At 39.9% G+C, this 24,692-nt stretch overlaps 1 protein-coding gene and 1 pseudogene across 4 annotated transcripts in view; both read left to right on the plus strand.

Annotated features, from left to right (window-relative positions):
* Positions 1–24,692, plus strand: part of LOC126248119 (protein seele-like) — an 89,102-nt gene that overhangs the window by 45,199 nt on the left and 19,211 nt on the right. For all 4 annotated transcript variants that reach the window (XM_049948801.1, XM_049948799.1, XM_049948798.1 and 1 more), the window contains one exon: positions 2,908–2,999. In XM_049948801.1, coding sequence (XP_049804758.1) covers positions 2,915–2,999 — 85 coding nt within the window. In that variant the 5' untranslated portion in view covers positions 2,908–2,914. The remainder of the gene's footprint in view (positions 1–2,907; positions 3,000–24,692) is intronic.
* On the plus strand, positions 5,465–5,582 carry LOC126250044 (5S ribosomal RNA; annotated as a pseudogene).

The following is a 24,692-nucleotide window of genomic DNA, read 5'->3' on the forward strand; positions in this document are numbered from 1 at the left end:
TATTTTTTCCTTGGATGACTTGGTATGGATTGACCCACACCTTTACAGAGGCTGCTGATGGAAGAGTAGATTGAGTTAACATACAGTGATGGAAAAAATGGGCATTAATGAAAATTGATGAGAAGAAATTGGGTCTATGTGAAAGAAAGATCGTGGGTTCTCAGGCCAGTCGAAGAATGTGGTGATTAGAGGAACTATGCATTAGATAATCTATATAACAAACCAGACATTGAAACTTCCTGGCAGATTAAAACTGTGTGCCCGACCGAGACTCGAACTCGGGCACACTCCGCTGCAGAATGAAAATCTCATTCTGGAAACCAGACATTGTCAGCTACATTAAGATTACAAGGGCTGGAATGGGCAGGATGTCCACTGAGAGCTAGTGACAAAATGATTATGACAATATTCAACCCAGTGCCTGAAGAAACCAGGAGAGTAGAAAGACCAAAGCTAAGATAAGATGAAGGTGTCAGAGAAGAATTCAGAACTGGAGGAGTTTGGGACTAAACAGGAAAGAATAATCTTCTACAGAAGACCACAGCTTACAAAGGGCTGTCATGCTGGTGGTGGTCACAGAAATTTGCTGTCATCTATTTCTTAGAGCATTATTGAGAGTGTCTAAAAGTAGTAGCTATGTATTGCTTTTTGTTCTGATAAAACACTGTTTTCGCCTCGTAAGGTGATGGAAGTGGAAGAACAGCTGAGAAAGTATTATGGAGACTCAGCATCATCACATGGTATGATTCACAATAGTTCGTGTAATTTTGATGTGGCTGTACTAACATGAGAGATGCCAAGTTCACAGGATGATCAGTTGAGGTCGTAACAGAAGAAATAGTGAACAATGTTCAAGATATTGTCATGTAAGACTACCAAGTAAAATCTTCAACATGGGTTAAATCTTAAACATCTATCTCAAGTGAACAGGTAAATAATATTCTGCACTACTGGTTTGGTATGAGAAAGATGTCAGCAAGGTGGGTGTAGCAAATAACATCTGACAACAAGCAGAATCATATGACCATTTCACAAGAATGTTTGAACATTCTTAAATGCAATCCAAATTAATTTTTGCGGTGCTACATTAAAGTTGATAAAACCTGGTTCCGTTATTTCCAGCCTGACGAAACAACAATCCAATCAGTAGATTTCCTCTGACAAATGTGTGTCAAAGAAAGCAAAAGCAGTTTAATCAGTGCAAACAGTTATTGCAATGGTCTTTTAAAAAAATTCTCAAGGTGTAACATTTATATATGACCTGGCTCATGGCAAAAATATCAGAGGTTTGTATTATGCCACATTACTGGATCAGTTTTGTGAAATAAATCACACCATTCCACAAAGAAAAAGATTCTCTTTCACTAGAACAGTGTGTTTGCTTACACATCTGTCACTGACATCATAAAAGTTGTGGAGCTATGCAGCAAACTGCTACCTTACTCACCCTGTTCTCTACATTTGGCTCCAAGCATCTAGTTTGTCTTCACAAACCTGAAAAATTGTCTCAGTGAGAAGAAATTCGTGTCAAATGAAGACATCATGGCAAGAACAAATTTGTATTTCGCAGACCTCGTAAAATTGCATTTTTTGGAAGGGTTAAAAAACTGGGGGAAAATTGAGTAAGGTGCATTAAGCTTAAAGGAGAATACGTTGCAGAATGAAGTTAATTTTTGGGAAAACGATGTTATTTTGTTTAAAGATTCATGGACTTATCAATACACCCTCATATCTAACGCCTTAATAGCTGTGTAGAATTGTATAATAATTTCAGAAAATAGATTATTTGTATAATGTACAATCAAAAAGTTTCTGTTTAAAGGCCACATAGCCCAGAATTTGTTTGCCAGTCAGGCAAAATCACCACAAGCATTGAGGAAATCATTCCACTGATGCACCAGGTTGAAGATAACCATTTGGTAAAACACTGTATCCTGCTGCGTGAAGAAGTCAGTAACTGCCTGCTCACATCCTTGTCCAGCAGGAATTGTCAACCCTTCAAGGCTTTTTTAAGAGACTGAAGGAATGATAACAACATGGGAAGAGAGCAGGGCTATAGGATAGGCGTTTGAGTGTTGCCAAGTTGAGTTGGTGTAAGGTATAAGGCTGGATGCCCAGATCGACAGGCATCTTCGTGTAGAATTGTGAGCAGCACGGAACTTGGTGCACCATTCCACATTGGTTGTTTTCAACAGACGTGCTGCCTCGTACACATTTTTTATTCTCTGATGCACATGTATCAGTGGTTGTCATTGTTCACATTTCTGCATTTATGGCATGCAGGTGAAAAATGTATGAATGCCTCACTAATCCCTTGTCTCCACCTTGGTGCTTGTTTACACACATCGGAGTCATGCTAAGTTGCATATACATTGCAACAATTCCCTCAAATGGAAACTTTTTGATCACCCCTTATTTATAGCCTTCCCTCTGACCAAATCTTGTTCAGTATATTGATAAAGCAACACAGTCCAGGCTGTTGCTGTTCTGTCATTAAATTTCTTACAATAAAAAAGAAAATAAATGAGTAATGTGTAGCTCCTACACTAGTTGAAGCTTTTCAGTTTGAGATTGCCTTGACAGTTTTCAGGTGACATAATAAAACAGTTTCTCATTTGGCCTTGTGAGGCTGGGTGGCCTTGTTTCAGACCTTCTCATTTCAGAAAAACTGTATGTTTGTCACCAGGAACTAAACTCGAGAACACCATATCAGTAATGGGTGCTAATAATTAGAGCAGAGAGCTGCTCATATTTCTTTCAGTTATTGTTTAAACATAGTTTTAGAAAGTACTATTAATACAATCATTTATGTATGTGTTTCCGTATCAGGATTGTATGATTGATACTAATAACTGATATTTTTAAGTTATTTTACTTTCAGTGTTTTACTTTTAAACATTTTTCCAGGTCGGAGATGGCACAAATGAGATTTCTACTTATCGTGGTCTTTGCACTGGCTTGCTCAGCATCACATGATCCACATATTCTGCGATGTTTGGGTTTGTATTTTCTAACTTTTAATTTGAAAAACATCATTTTTGTTGTGACCAGACAAAACTGCAATTGTCCGGCCACAACTGTGGGTCCTTTGATTGCCTGATGAGGGGGCACATTAAACTAGAACACATGAACTATTACTTCACTTTATTACATAAACTAATAAAAGATTTACTTAACTGTGACACAGGTCTTTGCCACAGGATTGCTTAATAAGTTACTATTGTTATTGACTATTAAATCATCAGGTGATGCACAAGTAACAACTGTTCTGTTGTAGTGCAATGTTCCACATTTAAGTGAACAAGTCCATGAGAAACTTTAACTGTCATGTTGGTCCTATACTATGGTGTTGACTGCTGTAGGTGATGTCTCATACACTCCCCCCCCCCCCCCCCCCAACCCCTTCCCAAACCTCCACACCATTGTCATGTAGGGCAAGCATGGATGACAATGTTGGGGGAAGGACTGAATGCGAATGCCTCCCTGCCCGCATCCCAGTATCCACCATGAGGGTGTTTGGGAACATCAGCTAAAAACTCAGACACAGTGTGCATGCCTGCATCAAGAGATGCAGACACTGTGGTCGGCTGGGCAGTGGTGGTACCCTATGGAGCAGCGTGATGACCTTCAGGGGGTGGCTGACCCACAGACATTAGTACGAGCAGCTGGATGCCAGTGCTAGTGACATCGGTGGCGGCAAGATGTCGATCTCCATGGGCACCACTGGGGAAGGTGCCTGTTGTGACTGGCAGAGAGATGGCTGCAACTGCAGAGAAGGACCCCAGAAATGGTGCTGGGTCTGTGGACAAACAGTCTGCAGCAGAATCACTGACACACTCTCGTGTGGCACAGTGAGTTTTCGTGGAGCTGCAGCAGCCCAGTAGAGCTGTGGACCATCTATGAGGAGTATCTGATCATTATGGTAATGACCTTACAATCCCAACTCTGTTTCTTGCCAAAGACTTTGTAAAAATATTCATCCTGCAGCTGAAACTTTGTCCATCATCATGGAATGAATAGTTGCCACAGCAGCTGCAGAAGATGTTTGTAACAATTCAGCCTGTGACTTCGTCACTTGGCAGGTAGTGGTTGGAGGAAAAAAGTTTTTCAATGCTCGCTCCTGTGTGTGGGAGGAACAGAGTTTCTACACATGAGTTTTGAATGTTCTCATGAACCATTTGGTCTCATTGTTTTAATGTGGGTGAACAGATGCAGTGATCTCAGGGTGTATGGCATTGGGAGCTCAAAGCAGTTGAAAATTGGCTGACATGAACTTTGGACCATTTCTGAGACACTGAGCTCTAGAAGACCTTCAAGACAGAAAATAAAAACAAAGCTGATACTGCACTCACAGTAGCAGTGGATGTTATGGGGATGACAAAAGGAAACTTACTGTAAGCATCTACCACCAACAAACATCATGTGTTCCAGAATGGACCCGCGCAATCAATATGAATGTATTGCAATGGTCCCGTTAGATGTGGCCACTCAAAAAAGTGTTGGGACGAAGCTGATTGATTCTCCCCACAAACTTTACAATGAGCAGTCATTCGCTCAATTTGAGCATCCATTCCCTGCCAAGTACAATGGCAGCAGGTGAGTTGCTTTGTGCAAACTACATCCCTATGACCTTGGTGTGCTAAACACCAAACTTCCCACTGTAGGGATTGAGGAATCACGAGGAATCACAAACCGTGCACTGATGTTCTCTGTATGCAATGCTCCTGATCGTGCAGAAAGCAAGGGACTATGCATAGCTACCCATGGCACACATTTTGTAAAACAAACTGAATAGCTGCATCAGAAGCAGTTGCTGCACTGACGCACTGAAAGTTGAGGGGAAATTCCTGAAGACATTCAATATTCTGAGAACTAATTTGAAAATGTGACTTTTCATATAAATCAAATGATGGGTCAGTACGGACCAGTAACCAAGACAACATATCAATGTTTGCATGTTGGGCAGTGGGCTGGAACACCAACTCATACTGATAATTAGACAATATCGAAGCCCAGTACTACAATTTTTGTGCTGTCTAAGATTGAAATGGCTAAGAAGGATTGAACAAGGCTGTCAAAGGCCAATGATCTTCAGCAAATAAACTGCTAACCATACAAATACTGGTGGTATTTTGCAACACCATGTATAATGATGAGTGTCTCTTTTTCAAGCTGACTGTAGTTGCACTGCTCTGTGGTAAGAGTTTTCAAGGTAAAAGCACTAGGTCTGTCAGAAGAATCAATTTTGTGGGAGAGCACCGCTTTTATCCCATAAGAAGGTGCATCCTCAGCTAACATGAGAGACATAGCTGGGTCAAAGTGAATCAAACATCTACGACTTAATAATGACTCTTTGAATTGCTGAAATACATTCTGGAATTCTTTGAACCATACAAAAGGAATATTTTTCTGGTGCAGCTGGTTAAGTAGAGTAGTAATTTGTGCAGTGTTAGGAATAAATTTTGCCAACGGCCTTGCCGCAGTGGTAACACCGGTTCCCGTCAGATCACCGAAGTTAAGCGCTGTCGGGCTGGGCTAGCACGTGGATGGGTGACCATCCAGTCTGCCGAGCGCTGTTGGCAAGCGTGGTGCACTCAGCCCTTGTGAGGCAAACTGAGGAGCTACTTGATTAAGAAGTAGTGGCTCCGGTCTCGGAAACTGACATACGGCTGGGAGAGCAGTGCGCTGACCACATGCCCCTCCATATCTGCATCCAATGATGCCTGTAGGCTGAGGATGACACAGCGGGTGGTCGGTACTGTTGGGCCTTCATGGCCTGTTTGGGAGGAGTTTATTTTAGTTGAGGAATAAATTTTATATAATAGGTGAGCTTCCCCATGACTGGGGCTCCTTAATATTAGGGGGCACCAGCAGATCTCTAATTGCAGACAAATGTGATATGATTTGATGTGTACTCTGTGCATTTATTAAGTGGCCTATATAGCTCAGTTCTTTCTGGAAGAAGGAGCACTTGCCTTTATTGCACTTTAAGGCAGCTGCAGAAGGAGCTTGAAACAAGCAGTCTAAATTTACTATAAATGTTCAGCATGCGTAAGACCTGCGATGACCTCATCAAGATAGTTAGTTCAAGAAGGGACTTTCACTGTTAACTATTCCAGGAACCATCTTAAAAATTGCAGGTGCTGAAGCACTTCCAAATCGTAGGCTTAGAAACTGGAACAAACTTCAGTGTAGTGATTATCACAAAGTATTGCTTGAACTGTTCATCCAGTGGTATCTGTAGATATGCCTCTCGCAAATCTATCTTTGAGAAGTATCTGACCTGTCACAGTCCGTCCATAAATCCCTCCAGATGTGGAATAGGAAAAAAAATCCACTACTGTTTGTGGGTTTACTGTTACCTCAAAGTCTGCAAACAAATGTAAACCACCTGAAGGCTTCTTCAGAATGACAAACGGTGATGCCCATTGGCATAAAGAAACAGGTTTGATAACCCTTTGTCTTGCCATCTTTGTAATTCCTGAGCAACTTACTCACGTATTGCATGGAGGACAGGTTGTGTGTGAAAAAATTGTTGCTGTGCATTGTCTTCCACAGTGATGTAATGCTACAGATTAATGTATTGTCCAGATAACTGACTGTGTTTGGAATGTTTTGATTTTAAAGTCGCCAGAAACATGTAGGGAGCCATTTGGTTTTTGTAACACCATTGCTGTTGTCCATTGACTGGATGTGATGGGTGTGAGGCTGTCATGTTGCAGCAGATGATGTAATTGGTTCTTGAGAGCATCTTGCAATGTTGTTGCCACCAGCCTAGCTCTAAAGTGGTGAGGTACTGCAGAAGTTGAATATGGGCTACATAATTATTTTCACGCCCTATGCCTGGTGAAAATAGGTCTGAAAATATGGTGCATAGTGAATCCAGATCATCAAATGGTACAATTACTGATACAATATTGATGTCATCCGCTATTTAAAAACCAATAGCTGAAAAATTGTCCATTACAAATATGTTTTGTGCCTGACATGACAACAAAGCTACAAAAGTAATCAGATGACTGTATAAAAGTATACGGTGCTTTATGCAGAGTTGTAACCTTTGGTATGATGGCTGAAGGTGTAAAGAACCAGTGTGAGCATAGGTGTCCTAATTTATAACAGAAACTCGTGAATTGTTACCAACAAGAAATTTTATAAATTGGTTGTAGATCATTAGAGAGAGAGAGAGAGAGAGAGAGAGAGAGAGAGAGAGAGAGAGAGAGAGAGGGGGGGGGGGGGCGAGAGAGAGAGAGCGCTTTTACTTTTTGATAGGATTCAACTGCGGCTGGAACATGTTCATGCTGCTGCAGCATTGTTAGTGTAATGTGGTGCCACTTTTGAAAACCTTCACCACATATCCTTATTCACAGCATTGCACACAGTGCATTTCCCTGGGCACCAAATGCCTTTGTGTTTAGCAAAACAATCGAGGCATCCTGGATACTGCTTCCTGCTGTTGTTACAGTGTTTTTGGGTGGCAAAGGGACTATGCAAAAACTGCGAGTCAAATACATGCCACTGCTAATTTTTGTTTGTGCTTTGTCCATAAATATACATCAGGGTTTGAATCCAAGTAGGGTGATTAAGATGCACTTAATGAGATTTGAGCATGCTTACTATGGTGTGAATGGAAACACCAATGTATGGAATTTACCTCGGTTTCACAAGAAAGTTGCTGTACTACAGTTGATATTTTAGGCAGTTTTACAGAATATAGTGCTTTCCTCAAAAATGTTATGTACTGCATCTAACATTTCAAAAGTTTTTCTGTTGTCAAAACTTCTTCAAGAGAAGGATTTGTTAATTTCAGTGCCTGTGCACAAACTTCTTCATTGGATGCATACGTAATTATTAAATCAAGCACTAGGATTTATTGCAGTTTTAACTTTCACACAGAAATCAGCCCTTTGAGATCAACTGCGCATGTAGCACACAATGGATGTGGCTTCTTCCACCAATGAAAAATTGTGATCCTAGCTGCTACAACATGTGTTTGCTGCTCATAATGTTTAGAGAGCAAATTGTGGATTTCAGATAAATCTAAACACTATGGCTTATTAAGAAGATACTATTTGTGTTGAAGAGACAGTATTTGAGCATTACTAGGTAGCAGAAAATCTCTGCTTAGCAGCATTTGTAATGTTCCTTCCTAGAAGTGGAAATGTAGATGTATGTACTATGAGTCCCAGCCTTCATCTTCTGCATGAAATAGTGTGATGGTGGTGGTAGTTGCTGTTCTGGCTTGATGAGCTGCTCTAGTAGAAGCTGCTTCTGTTCCATAATTTGTGCTTGCTGTCTTTGTTGTTATTCCAATATTGGCATTTTTAGATGCTATTATATACCTGCTGCTGCATTCAAATTTGCAGCTGTTGCTGCCAAAGTTTCATGAATTATGAATCCTTGATCATGGAACTTAGTCTGTTGTTCTCATACATGTATTTAAGTCCTTGTAAACAATATTACACTTGCTACAGTGCAACACCTCTTTCTTACATGGAACATATGGATACGCTGTAATCACACAGTAGTTCACAATTCCAGTCCACACTGGGTAGTCACAAATTGTAGAACACTGAGAGTATAACGCAGATAGTCCACAGTAGAGCCGCTCGCTCAATAAGCTGTAGACCAGCAATCCAAAAAGAAGTCTAATTGAAATCTAGTAAACAGATATGTTATGAAAAGACTGTGTAAGTGAGGTGGAGACTTTAGCACAGCATGATTCAAAATGTCTTCCAGCAGCACAACAGCTAGGTGTTATCACCTGCTTGATGTCAGCAGCCAGGCCCCTGTGGTGACCCACTGGTGCTTCTTACTAGCCACGGGAGAAATCACTGATAATTGCAGTGTATCAACTTTGCTGTTGGATGCCAGAGATATGGCAGTGGTCTTTATGATTAAAATTCAAAGACAAATTATAACTACTTTGATGAAGAAATAATGAAAGGTAACAGGAAGTCCTTATATTATGGTATAAAGAGCTGCCAGCCACTTTAAAAACATATGAGGGGAGTAGTTTCAAAACAATAATAATACATTTCTGTGAAAAAAAAAATGTTTTAATCTTACAAAGATTCTCAGTACAAGTCTAGTAGTTCATTATTATAACATAGAGTACCACTTGTATTATGGACTGAAACATGTAAGGCAGAGTAGCCTCTGAACTGTAACACACTAGTTATGAAAACTAAATATATATCGAATGAGCTAGTCTATGGCAGACTTCACTTTGTCTAATCATTTTTATGTTGTTGTTTAAAAGTAAGTTACCATGTTGACTGTTGTGATGGCTACAGTGCAGGATGGATGGCTGTGGGGAGTTGAGGCGGGATTGCAGGCTGGTGGTGGCCTAGTGACAGTCAGCTATTGAAAACAATGCTTTATTTACCAAAATCCAGCCAGCAGCCTGCAACATGTTCACCCCTCTATGCTGATGATAGTGGTTAGTATGTGGCACATGAGGTGGTTACCCGAGCTACACCCCAAGCTCCCTGTGTCAGCAGCACTTGAAGACATTCATGATTCTTGCAGCGGTAGCCAGCTTTGTAGGGGATGACCACACTTCTGCAGCCAATGGTTTGTGGTCTGGTGGTGCCTATACCATGGTGGCAGAAAGTAGCTGCCATGCCTGGAATACCTGGGATACAAACCATGACCCATTACCCACTGGACAGCAATCCTGTTCGCTGATGGAATGGGCATGGGATGGCCCTACTGTGCCATGGCACTGAGTCTGGAAGGTGGTCTTGGTGCTGGAGGCAGGTACTGTGATGAAGACCCAACCTCCTGAGTGCTGCTGACAGCTCCGTGTCATTGCCTTGTCTGGTGTAGCCCTCATGTCCTGGTAGAACTGCTAGGCTGCAAATGACTCTGATATCAAAATGGCAACTATTTATACAAGATAGCAGGACACCTTGTATGCCAATGCAACATTTAGTCATGTTTTCAATAACACTACTGAAACCTGCCAGTAGATAAATCCCTTTGCTTGCCTGCAAGAACCATGCCTTACCACTGTGCTAGCAAGTTTCACCAAGCCAAGCTAGGCCCACAATCCACAGCTCTGTCACACTCCAATTAAAATTACAGTGTGATTGACAGATAGCAGTGTTGGGGGCAGAGTTACTGGCTCACAAACAATATGCTACACGCTCATGAGAGCAATACCTGCACATGCACCAAAAAAGGAACTAGTCATCTGCTTACCAACCATTGCCACCGTCTTTTTAGGTGGGGGGGGGGATGGCTGCTGCTGCTTTAGTGATGGGATGCTTTAAGGTGCCATACTCACATTTTATAGGTAAACAGCAGCAATAAGATGAGCATTCAGTCACAAACACATGTTGCAAAGTAATAAATTATCTAAATATGGAGAGAAAATTGTAAGAGGTGAAAACAACTGAATTTTTGGCAACACGCTATACTACTGATGGAAGCACGCCAGTTATATCTGACTCACTTTCACCATCATCTGTATAGTCACTACAATTGTTGTTAGTATTTAATGATATAATTTATTCTACAATATTTGTTTCATATTATTTTCAACTAAATATTCATTTCACCATGATTTCATTATTACTTCCTTCGTGTCTCTTCCATTATGCCAATCTGATGATGAAGACTGGTTTATAGTGTCCTTTGTCAGTGTTTCCACTTGTCAGTGTACTTTTTTTGTTGTGAAAATCTGAGAGGTCACAAGATCAGGTGAATAAGGTGGGTGCAGAATGACTTCCCAACCCAACTTCTGTGTAGTGTTTTTTGTCAGTCTAGCAGAATGTGTGTGGGTGTTATTGTGTAGTAGCATCACTTTACGTGGTCTTCCTGGTTTTTGTTTTTGGACTGTGTATGCAAGATGTCTCAGTTGTTGACAATAAATGCCAGCAGTGATGGTTACACCTTGGGAAAGCAACCATCGCTGTTCCACCAGATGCATAACATGATCTTTTGTGGATGCACACAGGTCTTTGTACGGGAGCTGCTGCTGTGTTTGAGCTCAGCCATTCCATTCTTTTCCGTATGTTAGCATAAAGACACCATTTCTCATTACCAGTAATGATACAGGCTAGAAATGGTCAGTGCTATTCATGAGCAAATTGATAATGAGAAAGCAGATGATGATGATGATGATGATGATGATGATGATGATGATGATGATGATGAAGTAGTCCCAAACTCCTGGACAGAGCATAGGGAATGATGCGGGAGACCCACACCACTAGACAAGAACCTAGCGGAGCTGGTTTGCCATTGCCTTCCTCCGACCATAATGGGGATACATGATGATTATGAAGACGACACAACAACACCCAGTCATCTCAAGGCAGATGAAAATCCCTGACCCCGCCGGGAATCGAACCCAGGACCCTGAGCTCAATAAGAACGCTACCATGAGACCATGAGCTACAGACTGAGAAAGCAGAGATGCACCTTTTTTTTTTTTAGGGTGGCGGGGGGGGTGCATGCAATACCTATACACCTGATTTTTGAACTTTCCCCATTGCATGCAAATGTCGCATGATCTTGAAATGATCACAGTTCGTAACATTTGCCAGTACTTGAGTACATTGACGTGGATTGTTGTGGGTTAATGTGCTTAAATGATGTTCATCAAACCCTGAAGGTCTTGCGGAACATGGAGAGTCACTAATGTTCAAACGATCCTCCTTAAAACAAGGAAACCATTTTATTGTCATGCTCTGTCCAATGGCATTATCCCCACACACTGTGCAAATGTTTCTGGCTGCATCTGCTACTGTTACCTCTCTAAGCAACTCAAACAGAAGACTATGTCAGAAATGTTCTGATTTCTCCAGTTGGCACTCCATTTCTAGCATCCACAGCTCTACTAACTATCTACAAATGACAAAACTACAATATGTGAACTCAAATAGCAGCAGTGAACTACAAATAAAAAATTACAATCTATAAATAAATCCATAGCAATTGGAATACCAACATGCAAAACAAAAACACTATGAACTCATGCACCAACCTAATACATTAATCAACAACTCACTCTTTTATTAAAGAGGAATGGTTCATGTAACTTTTCACAATTAATTTTGTATCTACTTTTACTAACTCAGTTCCTGGTACTGCCTGGAATTTTTCCTTGATTGGGGGGACTGGAATGGGGTGCACTCAGCCTCATGATGCCAGTAGAGGAGCTACTCGACTGAGTAGTAGCAGCTCCAGGTTACGAAAACTGACAATGATCAGGAGAATGGTGTGCTGACCCTACGCCCCTCCATATTGCACCCATTGATGCCGTTGGCAGAGGATGACATGGCGATCTGTCAGCACGCAGGGGCCTCTGAGGCCTGTGGATGGAATTTGTGTTTACTGTTACTAACTGTTTTATAATTTCAGAGTTCCATTATAATACTGTATTACATTTCTGTGGATTATTTATTAACCTGTTTGTGCCCATAATCAGTAAATAATTATACTGTGTTTTCTTTTCTCTATTTTCCAATGCTAAAGATGTCTTTGCTTTAATTCTCTGCATTGTGTACACTGTTCATCAAAAAAGTTCAGATACTGATTTCATTCTTGGTGTATACGTGATGTCAGTGCAGTAACTGAGGTGGCAAGTTGAACAAACAACTGTAAACAACAGATGTGCATTCAGCCAGTCAGTTGTGAGCAGGCTGTGAAAGTAATGTGGAACATCATTGATTTGTCTTGTGTTAGAAAGTAATTGGATTTAACCTTTTTGGTGCTAACTGGAACAAAATTCATTGGTTTACAGCAAGTGAAAATAACTGCCAAACACTAACCAACAATGTACTATGGGATAAACTGAATTTAACAGGAAATGGGAAGCCTAACAGGAGTGCACGAATCAATCAAAATGTGAACCTTCTTGTTGGTACTGCATCTTCAAAGTCCATCCACACATCTTTGACCTGTTAAACAGACAGTTGCTAGATTGTAGCACCCAAACATATGAACTCTGATGATGAATTACTCTAACACAACAAAACTCTGTGAGAGTTTGGTATATCCATAAATGAAGAGTAAACAAATTTGGTAACACCTTGAATATATTAATTACAATTTGGTAGGTCTACATTCATTACACCACTTGTTCAAAGTTGCAAGTCCATTTACCCAAATGTATGGAGCTCATGGTGATTGTAACTACTTCTGATCACCCCGGCACTACTGCCACAAGCAAAACAGTTACATGAATTTACAATTCTAGGATGGTACAACACTGCTGTACAGTGTGGCATATGAATTAGGTGGGGCTTAAGATCACAACACAGTGTATTTTACGATCTGGAAGCAGTAAGTAACACAGTACTCTCCAAGACACAAATGTAATCTAAACCCACCATCAGCAACAACATACTCGCAACACTGATACAGTTGGTAAACAACTAGAAAGGTCACATCGTCCCACTTATCAATCTGGGTTGGAGTGTTGGTGTATAGCACAGCATAAGCTTTGCTGATTATCTATCATCCCCTAAGTCTGTTTAGAATGTCGCAATTAAAATCTACTTTATCAACACCAACCAAATTCACTGCATATGTGAGTGTACTTAATTATGCGTTGTTAATGTGACATGAGCAAAAATGAAGCTTATTATCCTATGGAGGTGATGCTACCATTTGCTGCACATCCGATCTCTTCCAGTACCTGGCACATTCTCTCTGAACAGTGGCTTGTCACTCTCTCTGTGAACCTTTAGGGCTGCAGTGACATCAGACAATTCACTTTAGGAATTTTCATGCTTGCTTACAATATAATGGCCTAACTCAATGGTTACAGGGGAGACACTCTCAGAATGATGTGTTAAATTAATTTCTTATACCTCCTAACTCTGACAATATGTAATTATATGATGATCAGTTTTCCCTCTCCATTCTGCACCATCTTAGATTGTTCCACCGGGTCATAACTGAAGGAGTGTCTGTCTCTCAGACTACACCGTATCTTTATTTTTATGCCATCAATATTCTTATGCCAGCCTTGCAGACTTCCCGACACTGCACTCTGAACTCCTGCCATGATGACTCTCACTTTTTTTTTATGCCTTCTGTTATAACGTCAAGTTGAACACAAATATTTCAAAACGACACAACACATATAAGTCACTGAGCAACTTGACAAAGCAAGACATGTGAACACGGTAACATTCGAATGAGCACTGAGTCCAAGTCTAGCGGCCGCTGGCTGGCTGACCGCTTAGGTGGCGCTGCTGCTGCATGGCTGGCAGACAGCGCCGCATGTAGAGGACGCGCATAATTGCGCGGCGGCACTTTGAATGATCAGCGAGTCACAACACCTTCTCCCTTCTGCATTACAATGGTTTTACATGGCAGCTGCCAGCTATTGTCAATTCTGACTATTACACCCAATCATAATTCAGATATCTCATGATCCCAAGCTCAGATCATAGTTTTCACCAATCTCACTTTAATAAAATGCCATATCCATATAGACAGATTTCCACCTGCTAACTTTTCTTAATCATTATTTTAAGTCACAAACTTATTAACTCTGAGATGTATGTGCACAATGAGATGACACACCATTGCTATTGCCATTGTTTTTAAAATTTCCATGAGTTTTGAATAACAATATCATGAACTCTGCTTTTTGTTGCTTCTCAATAATGTAGGTATACTTTACTTACACCCACAGTCACTTGACCCAAAAATTTCTCTGTACCTCATAACCTTATATTCTGGCTGGTTTGTCACCTTTTGTATGCATTTCAATTTCTGGAAAGTTACATCAATACTTAATACAACCGATTGCAAGAAAAACATACGCTTATTATCATCAGTACTCATTCACCACTCTAATTAAATGTAAACCACAAACATAATTCCAGCACATCGAATTACACTAAGAAACCATTTCTTGCAGTGCACATGCTGTGTTCACCACTACTCTTTTCCACTACATAACACTCTGACCGCTACTTCACCACACAGTTTCACACTAGTGTTAAGGTGGTCATAGTGGACGAGTGAATCTGCTGCTCCACCTTGAGATTCAACGATAGATCTAACAATAGAGGTATTGCTGCATGTTGCATTTCTTCAATGATGTCACCTCTTCCTCATTATTGCCACAGGTTCGCTCCTATCCCTATTCTGCAGCTCTCTTTCTCAACTGTAGGCTAGGTTCACAAACCTCAGAATTTTGGCCTTGCAATGGTGCCTGAAGGATACCAATTGCCTTGCCACATTACAAAGTTTCTTGATGACCTAGACCCAGGTTCCTTTTTGTGACTGCTTGTACAGGATAGTTTCATAATATTTTTTCTCATAACTGGGAAAATAGTGGAAGCTTGCCACTATTTCTTATCACACTTTATTTTTACTAATGACTAAAACTCTGAACTTCATTAACTTTTCTCCATCAATTTCTGTACTCTCGTACTTCAATCAACCGAATATCATACTTTCTTGGTTTGATTCGCTTCATTTAGTATATCACTATACATCTATATATGTATGTAACTTATTCTCCATCTTTTCAGGCACTCATCACTGCTCAGTCTTTGTTCCACGCCACATCTATCTCCATCAAAAATATAACACTATTCTGGCACTCAAGGCATCTCAGTCTAGCATTTACAAAAATGTCCAGCATGGTCACTTCTTCGCCCTAATGCTACTCTTCTGCTCAGTGTTGCTCAGTTTCTGTTTCCTTAGCCTACTGCATAATTTTTACAGATTATTCAGTTGTCTATGACGCAAAACACTCATCTCCTTAAAACAAACACCTCGTCATCATAACTATTCTGCACTTCATACTATTGCCTCACTTTCTAGCTTCATTTCGTTTATACTTGGCCTCATTTAACCTTCTTAACATAAACCACTCCATCATTATTCATACATCACTATCTCAGATTGTTGTTTCAAAGATTCAGGGTTAGCCAGAATTAGACCTTGTTTGTACTTCATCTCAATTTCAGACATTTTCCTATACTTCAGACTTTTATCCTCCCTTAACTAACAGGGGTACTTTACTTTTCTAATGCTACGCTCCCACCATTCTATATCCACATTTTCTTCACTTGGCATATTCTCTTGCCATGTCATTAACTTCATGGTAATATCTCACCTTTCTATATCACACTAGAAAAAGAAAGAAAAAAGTATATTAAAGAAGAGAGGAAGTCAATAGAACAAGGAAATGAAAGATTGTTCTATACAGCTTAGGTGTGCACAGGTCCCCAAGCATGAAGCTTCCTAAACAGAGAAACCCCTCTGCTTTTTTTAACAAGACCCTTCTGCATGTATCTTTTCTGGTCCATGACTTTCCTTAATCCAAAACCTGTTCCAGATATTGGTAGGAACAAGTGATGAGCTTAGGCATGTGGTGAACTCTTCACCAAGTGGCATAATAGTAGAAACTTTTTGATTTCTTAAGACATTTACTTCAGTTTCTCCAATACTAACTCACTTGGCTGAAAAGCAGTTTGCTTGAAGTTGTCATCATACCATATTTGCCTCTCCTTGGCCCTTTAAGACAGTCCTCCTTTCACAAACTTCTTGATCATGTTCCATGTGAGACTCTGGCTCACAGTAAATTTCACATCTTCACCAATAACATTCGTGGGTTTCTACCAAATGTCAGTTTGCGTAGTGTGAAACCCATATCTATGTGCCATAGATTGTTGATTACAATCTGTGGCAGAAAGTACAGCACAACCAGTTTCATTCTTTCATCACTCGGGTTACACAACAGGGAGAACACATTTGGCTTTCCCTCTTGTTAAAAAGTCTATCTCCAGTTTCTGTACTAAGACTTTTGATTTTGCCTGTCTGATGAAATAAAACTGTAAATGTTTGGAGAAGACATCTAAAATCACAAAAATGTAAGTGGTGCAATCCCATCTTGGCACAGGCAGCAGCCTGAAGAGATCCACAGTGATTAATTGCCTTGGTGCTTTCACTTGAATGCTTTGATGAAAGCCCTGAATTGGTATAGAAATGGCTCAGACTTTTTGACACTGATTACATGCGGTGATTCACTTCTGCACCTATATCCACATGTGCTCAAAAATCACTCTCTCTTGTAATTTACCTGTATGTTTGATGGCACAATAATGTCCATAGCTTTCTTTAATTAGGTCAGTCAGGGCATCTACATGTTGAGTTGGAAAGTATGATCTCCAGTCTTACTGATTTTTCTTTTTTCTGACTCCAAAATATGTTTTACATAATTCAGTTGGTCATCCATATTCTGTTCCCTGCAGATTTCACAACAGATTCGCCAAATTGTGGATTCATTATGGGTTCCTTTCATAAACAAGACTTGTAGCCCCTCCAAACTTTGCCCCTGCTCTGCCTTCTCCTCATCTGCAGGTAAAGCAGGGTAATGCATCCGCCATGATATTATTGCTGCCTCTGATATACCTGACTTCCATGTCATCAAATTGCTGCAGGTACCTGCCCCACCTTATTAATCGTAGGTGTCCAAGGCAGCACCTTTTCATAAAACTAAGCACCTTATTACCTGTCAAAACTATGGTATAGTTTCCCAGTAGGGAACCTTCAAGCTTCTGAAAACCATATGCTATAACCAGCACTACCCTTTTGGCCACACAGTAATTGTGCTCTGCCACTGTCAACATGCTACTTCCAAATACCTCTTCAACTTTTCTGTGGTTGTCTGCGTAATAGTTTGCAGCTGAAATCCACATTCCCCACCTCGTCGAGACTGGTTCAGGTGGCAGAGGACAGTCAGGGTGAGCAGTCTTGAAAGCCTTGATGAAAACCTTCTTTGTCAAAGATATAAGTCTGTTGACCTCTGGCAATGTGGCTCTGACCTCTTCAGCGACTCGATGGCTACCATGAGCCAGACACTTGAGGTGAATAATTTTAGTGTAAAACACCTGGAGACACTCTGCGGCCTTCAGCATATATGCGGCACTATCCATCACAGTGGCCAAAACCTTGTTCTCCCCACATTTCTGATCTTCACTTCTCCATAGCATACCTGAAAGAAAATCAAAGGATTTTACAATTTTTATTATTATTTTATTATTGGCTCAGGACATGCTGTGAAAAACTAATTATTGGCTTGGTATATGGTATGAAAAACTGCACTCTTATATTACCTATAATTTATTGTAAACTATTCAATATTGGCGAAACTTACACAATACTTCCTGCACTGCATGTGCAATCAGGGCATGTGTCATTCGTCCCACTTCTTTGCACAGTATGAGGTGTCCTTGTCCTGCCTCGTCAGCCGAGTGTTTTCCAACTATGATATGCACTGTGTACCAACCGCAAGAATCAGTGGTTTCATCAATGGATAGCCAGACTGGAGAATCATCAATGTCTTTCCTAATATTCTCCAATGTCTGTAATAGAGAAACTCAATTAAAAAATACACGTAAACATGTGGATACTACATAAGAGACATACGCACGAAAACAAACTATATCTGTTTTAGCACCTACCTATATTTTTTTTGCAGTGAATGTTTCAAGACAGACTGTCTCCTCCTCAAATTCTTTCTTCATTTGTCTTTTCCTTTGTTGAAAATCTTCACTCACTTTAAATTTAGTTTTTTTTTTTTTTTTTTTTTTTTTTTTTTGCATTCAAGTAACAGTGTTCATTTTACAAAAATAAACATTCAAACATAATTTAAATTTATTTTTCGAGTTTCTCTCTCTCTCTCTCTCTCTCTCTCTCTCTCTCTCTCTCTCTCTCTCTCCTCTCCTCTCCTCTCTCTCCTCTCCTCCCCCCCCCCCCAATTTAACGACTATTATTGTGGTTCATGTATATATCAAATTATATCCGTCGACTTTCATATACCTATGTTCCTAAAAATTACCGAAAAACCTTACCTTTTCATACAATGGGTTCACATAGTTCTTTCTGAGTGTTGACTCGTGAGGAGTATCTTTTCTGTGTATTTTTTCAAGAAGGTCCTTAATCCTTCATTCTCCAGCTTATTAAAGGGGATGTTTGCTTTTACTAAAGCCCTGCAAAGATCTTCATTGAACTCATTTTTGCCATCCATATGCTTCGAAAATGAGATCAATGGTTGCTGTGAAATTTTTCACCATGTCTTGGTTATGTTGTTCTGGTGCTGAGATGTCTTTTTATGCTGACCCAGCTGAAATTTTTTCTGAATCCTGATCTAAAGTGTAGGAGAGGTGAATAAATATCAATAAGTATGTACAATTGTACAAAAATGTAAGAGAACAATGTGTACCTGCAAGATGGTCACTCAAAGAAGTTAATTAAGACTACAAATAAGTTTCTAAAAATTGGAAATTCGATCCTCTCACAACATTTAACATTTTTTTTAAACTTGCAAGAATGCCGAAGGTAATTCCTAAAGGTATTTTTCCCCATTGGTACAAAGAAAACATGCTCAAATTTACAAATGAACTTAATAATTGTTTTAATTTCTTGGAAAAATTATTGAAAAAGGAAATAAACAAGATTAAACTTACCTCTTTTTCACATAGTTGGCAGATATTATTTTTCCGTCCGTTGTGAAAGCACAATCACTCCTGATCCATTTCCGTAAATTATTGGATTTTGACCTGAGCATATTTGTAATTTGAAGAAGGTAGCAAAGCGTCGATGTAAACAGCACGGAAACACATGCAAGAGTGATTCATATTCCAAAATGCCAACAGTAACTAGTAGGGCATTGTTGGCACACTGCAGAGATCAGGTGAGCGACCTGAACACACATTAACTGCGGGCAGCAAATACCGAAGCACATTCCTACTCCGATAATCCATCTTGCAACAATGAACCATCACAAGTCTTTAGCATCCTTATCCGAGAGACTACCTAAGTGGAAGAACAAGACTATGTCCCTCCATAACAGAGGTGTGCGGTATCATATAATGGTGGGTATGCTGAAAAAAATATTTTGAACTTTGGGAAATGTACGGAAAGGATCAGAAATGAGATTCTATTACTCGCACATAACACCATATTTATTGATACATGTACTTGACAAATTGCAATTAATGAACTAGATTTTATAATTATCTACATAACTGAATTAATGTTAATTTTTTTTGTATGTAAATTCCATTGTTCTTTCTTGCCTGGTGAACTCTGGTGTGATTTAATTCTTCTTAATGCAGAAAAATATCTTTCTATAGCTGCAGTTGTGCTTGGGTCAGTAACAACAAGTAAATCTTGTTTATACACTTCAGGTAGAGCTGTATCTAATTGTTTGGTCTTCAGTGATCTCACAAGTTCATATGGGTGATCATTACTAAAGTTTTCATATGCATATAGCACGGATCGTTCATTTTTCAGTCGAACGGAATCAAACACATCCTTATGAGTTTGCCTCAGTTTTTCAAATGCAGCTGTAGGGAAATTTGTTCTGTACATTTCATATATTTTTGGGTCCAACAAAGAGATGAATTCAAGTTGATACAATAATTCAAACCTTTCTTCAATTTGCACAACTGTATTGTCAACAATATCACAGTAGAGGGACCTTCTTAAAATGGAGGGATGTACATTACAACGCTGCCATTTAGCAGGAGATTCATCTTCAGCATCAGCATTTTGTGCCCGAGTGTCACTCCACAACAAATCAGCCTGGTTTCCAAGGTTCAGTATTTCCCTTTTCGTATCTTGGATCTTTTGTGAACAATACAGGATATCTAGGTGTTTAGACTGAATAATATTGAAGAGTACACCTGTGAAATAAAAAATTCTGCTGAATGTCAGTAGCAAAAAAGTTGTTTCAGGGCTAGTCAGAAATTTCAAAATCCTTGAGCTGCTATTACTGTTTCATTGCCCCAATTTGAGCTTTCATCCAGTATGTGTTCAAAGAATTCAACAAATGAGGTTCGCTGATCTTTCACAGTGTGAACCAAACGGGATGAAAAATTTCACCGTATTGAGATGTCTTGGCATTTAGCGTCTGAAAAAATATTCTGCATTCTTTTATGCAAGAAACTGACTGAGACTGAACTAGATTTAAACTGTGGCTAAGACAAGGAACAAATATGGCCTTTGGATATAGTTCTTGAACTTTAGCTCTTAGTCCACCCGAATGGCTGGTCATCACAGATGCACTGTCAAATATTTGAGCAACCAATTTAGGACTTAAATCAAATTCTTCGACAATCTTGACCACGTGCTGAAGCAACCCACTGGCTGTTCTATCTGCACTAACATCAGTAAATGAGATGAAGCTTTCATGAACTTCTCCAGTTTCAGAGTTCACTTTTGCCTTAGTGTTGTTAGGAGTTGAGAAGAATTCATTATATCTGATGTTTCGTCTAATAACAAAGCAACAAATGTTGACTGTGTAATTTCTTCTTTAATTTTTTTAGAAGTACTTCACTGGCAGCAAATATTATGTCATTTTGTATTCTGTTTGAAGTTCCACGAAATATTCTGGGCATCTGAAGATGATTACTTAATGTAGCATCATACTGAGATAGTAACTCAACGACACCCAAGTAAACACCCTTGTTCAGAAAATCTTCTCCCTATGATGTCCACGAAATGGAAGCTCGTGAACAGCAATAACACGTACAATGTCCATTAATCTTTTCAACACTTCTCTAGTTTTCCTAACAGATTCATTATGATGTGCAATATCAATTCGTAACTGTGTATCAAGCTGAATATCTATACGCGTAGTGCCAAAAATTTTATGTTGCAGCACCGATAAAATGTGAGAGTGAGATTTCTCGTTGTTCTGTATGGCATTGTGCAAGTTGTTGAGATTATTATATCCATTGTTTGACCATACAGTTTCTTCTTTTGCGAACAATAAAAATGGCCAGCAAAAAATGTTGGTTAAGCATTGAGCTCCCTGCGATCCCGTCTGTCCTGCTATACTGAGACATTTGGAAATGTCGAACGTATTCTTCGCTTTTATCTTTACAAGCTGCCTTCAGATTAGGCAGTTCTGAGCAAGATCTAACAGATTGCACAATTTCTTGTTTTTCGTTTAGACCCCTTAATGGAAATACAATGTCTTGATTCCTCCTACTCTGCATTCTGTCTTGCACTTCAAGAAACACATTTCTGTGATGACCACTCTCCAACATTTTGTGGTTATTGGGCAGTCTCTCAGAACCATGCTGGCCCTGGGCTAGTGTCTGGCAGTGGTCTGCACTTTGGTTCACTCCAATGTCATTATTGTCTGAATCCCCCTATGTACCAACTTGAAAGCGATAGTAGTTTGACTGCAAACTGACTCAGACAATCGCCGTCTACCTCCCTGCAGGTAGGCCACTTCCTTATGTTGAACTGTCTACTTTAATACAGCAACTCCCGCCCCCCTTTCTCCTCCTCAAGGACTTCAATGCCTACCACCTACTGTATACTGTAGGGAGGGGGGGGGGGGTGACCTTTAAACGGGTAGGGGTACCCTAATTGTCCAGCTTATTACAGACTTTGATTTGTGTCTCCTCAGTGACGGTTCCCCTACCCACTTCAGTGCCAGTCATGGCACCTTTACTGCTATTGATCTCACGATCTCCTCCCCTGCTCCTGTGGCTTCCCTACATTGGTCATCCCATGATGATCTTTGTGATAGTGACCACTTTCTGGTGATACTATCATTCCCCTACTGCAGCCAGGCAGACATGCCCCCACGTTGAGCATTCTGCAGGGCCAATTGGCCTCTGTATCTGTCTGCTGTGCTCTTAGATACTTCCCTCTCGAATTGCATTGATGCGATTGTGCAAGCCATCTCTGTCACTATTCTTCATGCTGCTGGCACTGCTGCTCCCTATCCACAGGTCCCCCTCATAGTTGACCGGTACTGTGGTGGACCAAGAATGTCACAGTCGTTGTCCAGTACCACCAACGTGCACTGCAGCAATTTAAATGAGACCCTTCACAGGCCAACCTCCTCACTTTTAAGCATCTCCATGCTAGGGCTCATTACCTCATTACGCAGATTAAAAAGGAATGCTGGAAGCACTATGTTTCCTCCCTGCCTCTGCATCACAGGTTTGGTCCTAGCTTCATAGTCTTCTGGCCACCACTGACTGTCAACTGTCTGAGGTCTTAACTTGCAAGGTGTTCTGTACACTGATCCATTGGTCCTTGCAAAACACCTTGTGATACACTTTGTGATGGTATCGGTGTCCTGTTTCTATCCTGCTACCTTTCTCCAGCAGAAACGCCAAGTTGAACAAACCCCCTTCTGTTTCAAAATTGAAACAGGGTAACATAGGTGTTGCACACAAACACACTCATAAATAATCATTTTAGGGAACACAGAACAAGAAGCACAGTGATCAGTGATGGAAAAGGTGACTGAGTAATAGTAGCAGAAAAAAGGGAAGATGGAAACAATTTAGGCCACCTGAAAAGTAGACTATGATGCAAGAAGAAGGTAGGATAGATTGAGTACATATATCTGAATTTCAATAAGCTTTATGTGAATTTGGAAGGAATAAATAAATTTTTAGACCCTTATGAAATACTAGGAGAACTTTTATGGACATCAGGCCAAAGCCCGTAAATCAAATTTACGTAACTGGTGAAATGCTGTCATGTTTTGAGAAGAATGTAATTGCTAAATTTCAGATGAAAGCCATAATGGACATATATGTGAACTACTGTAGAAACATTTTAGTATCATATGTATCAAAAATACTCACATGAGTGCATTCTTCAAAAAGTATTGAGATGGAAGAGTGGAAGTTGATTGAAAGCGGAGCAGTTTTGTTTTACGGGGAGCAGGGGCACTTCATAAGCAATTGTTGCTCTGCAGTTAATAATAGAGGGCAGATTAAGGAGAAGCACAGAAACATACAGTGCATTTTTAGATTTAAAGGAGGCTATTGATAACAGATGGCCTTGATAGAATGGTACTAAAGACCAAAAGCAGGAAAGGCATACAGCAGGATTGCTCATGTTCATGACTGATATTTAATTTGTTATTTGAAGAGACAGTAAGAGAAGTAAAGGACTTTCTTGATGTGAGAGTTGTTTGTCATGGACAGAAAATGTGTATGATATTGTCTGCTGGTGAGATAAGAACAGCAGTGGTTGTTATAAGTGAACAGAAACTGAGTTGAGGCCTTAGTGAAGTGGAATTAATGTTGTCTTATGGCTATAGTATGCACATAACCAAAAGGAAATTGAAGGTAATGGTGGGTGCAAAATATGGACATGCTGGATGGCTAAATAATTAACATGGACAAGTGATTTTGTCATCTTACAAGTGGAACATATAAAGAAGGAATACACAAAAAAGACATAGTAGCAGGGTTTATAAAGGCAAAAGTATTTTCTGTAAAAAGAAACAGCTTTTAACAACCAAAAACATTAAGACCACAAAAAAGTGTCATGATAAGCTATGTTTGGAGCACTGCTCTGTATAGTTACAAAACATGGACAATGGGGACAACTGACATGAACACATTATAAGCTTTTTTGAAATGTAGTTTTACATGAGACTTTGGAAGATGGGATGGACTGATCAAATAAGGTCGGAAAATGGGTCACAATGAGTCAATGAGGAGAAAAATCTTAGTAAATAACATAACAAATCAAAGAGGGGGAATAGATGGGCACATAGTAAGATGTGAGTCATTGTTAGAAACTGTAGTTAAAAGGCTGATGGAAGGAAAGAATCACAGGGGCAGGCCTAGATATAAGAGATATAAGACAGAGCAGTGATGATGTAGGATACGGCAGTTATGTTGAAATGAAGAGAATAGCTGGCATTCGAAAGGAACGGA

Source organism: Schistocerca nitens, chromosome 3 (assembly GCF_023898315.1).
Source record: "Schistocerca nitens isolate TAMUIC-IGC-003100 chromosome 3, iqSchNite1.1, whole genome shotgun sequence".
NCBI classification, from domain to species: domain Eukaryota; kingdom Metazoa; phylum Arthropoda; class Insecta; order Orthoptera; family Acrididae; genus Schistocerca; species Schistocerca nitens.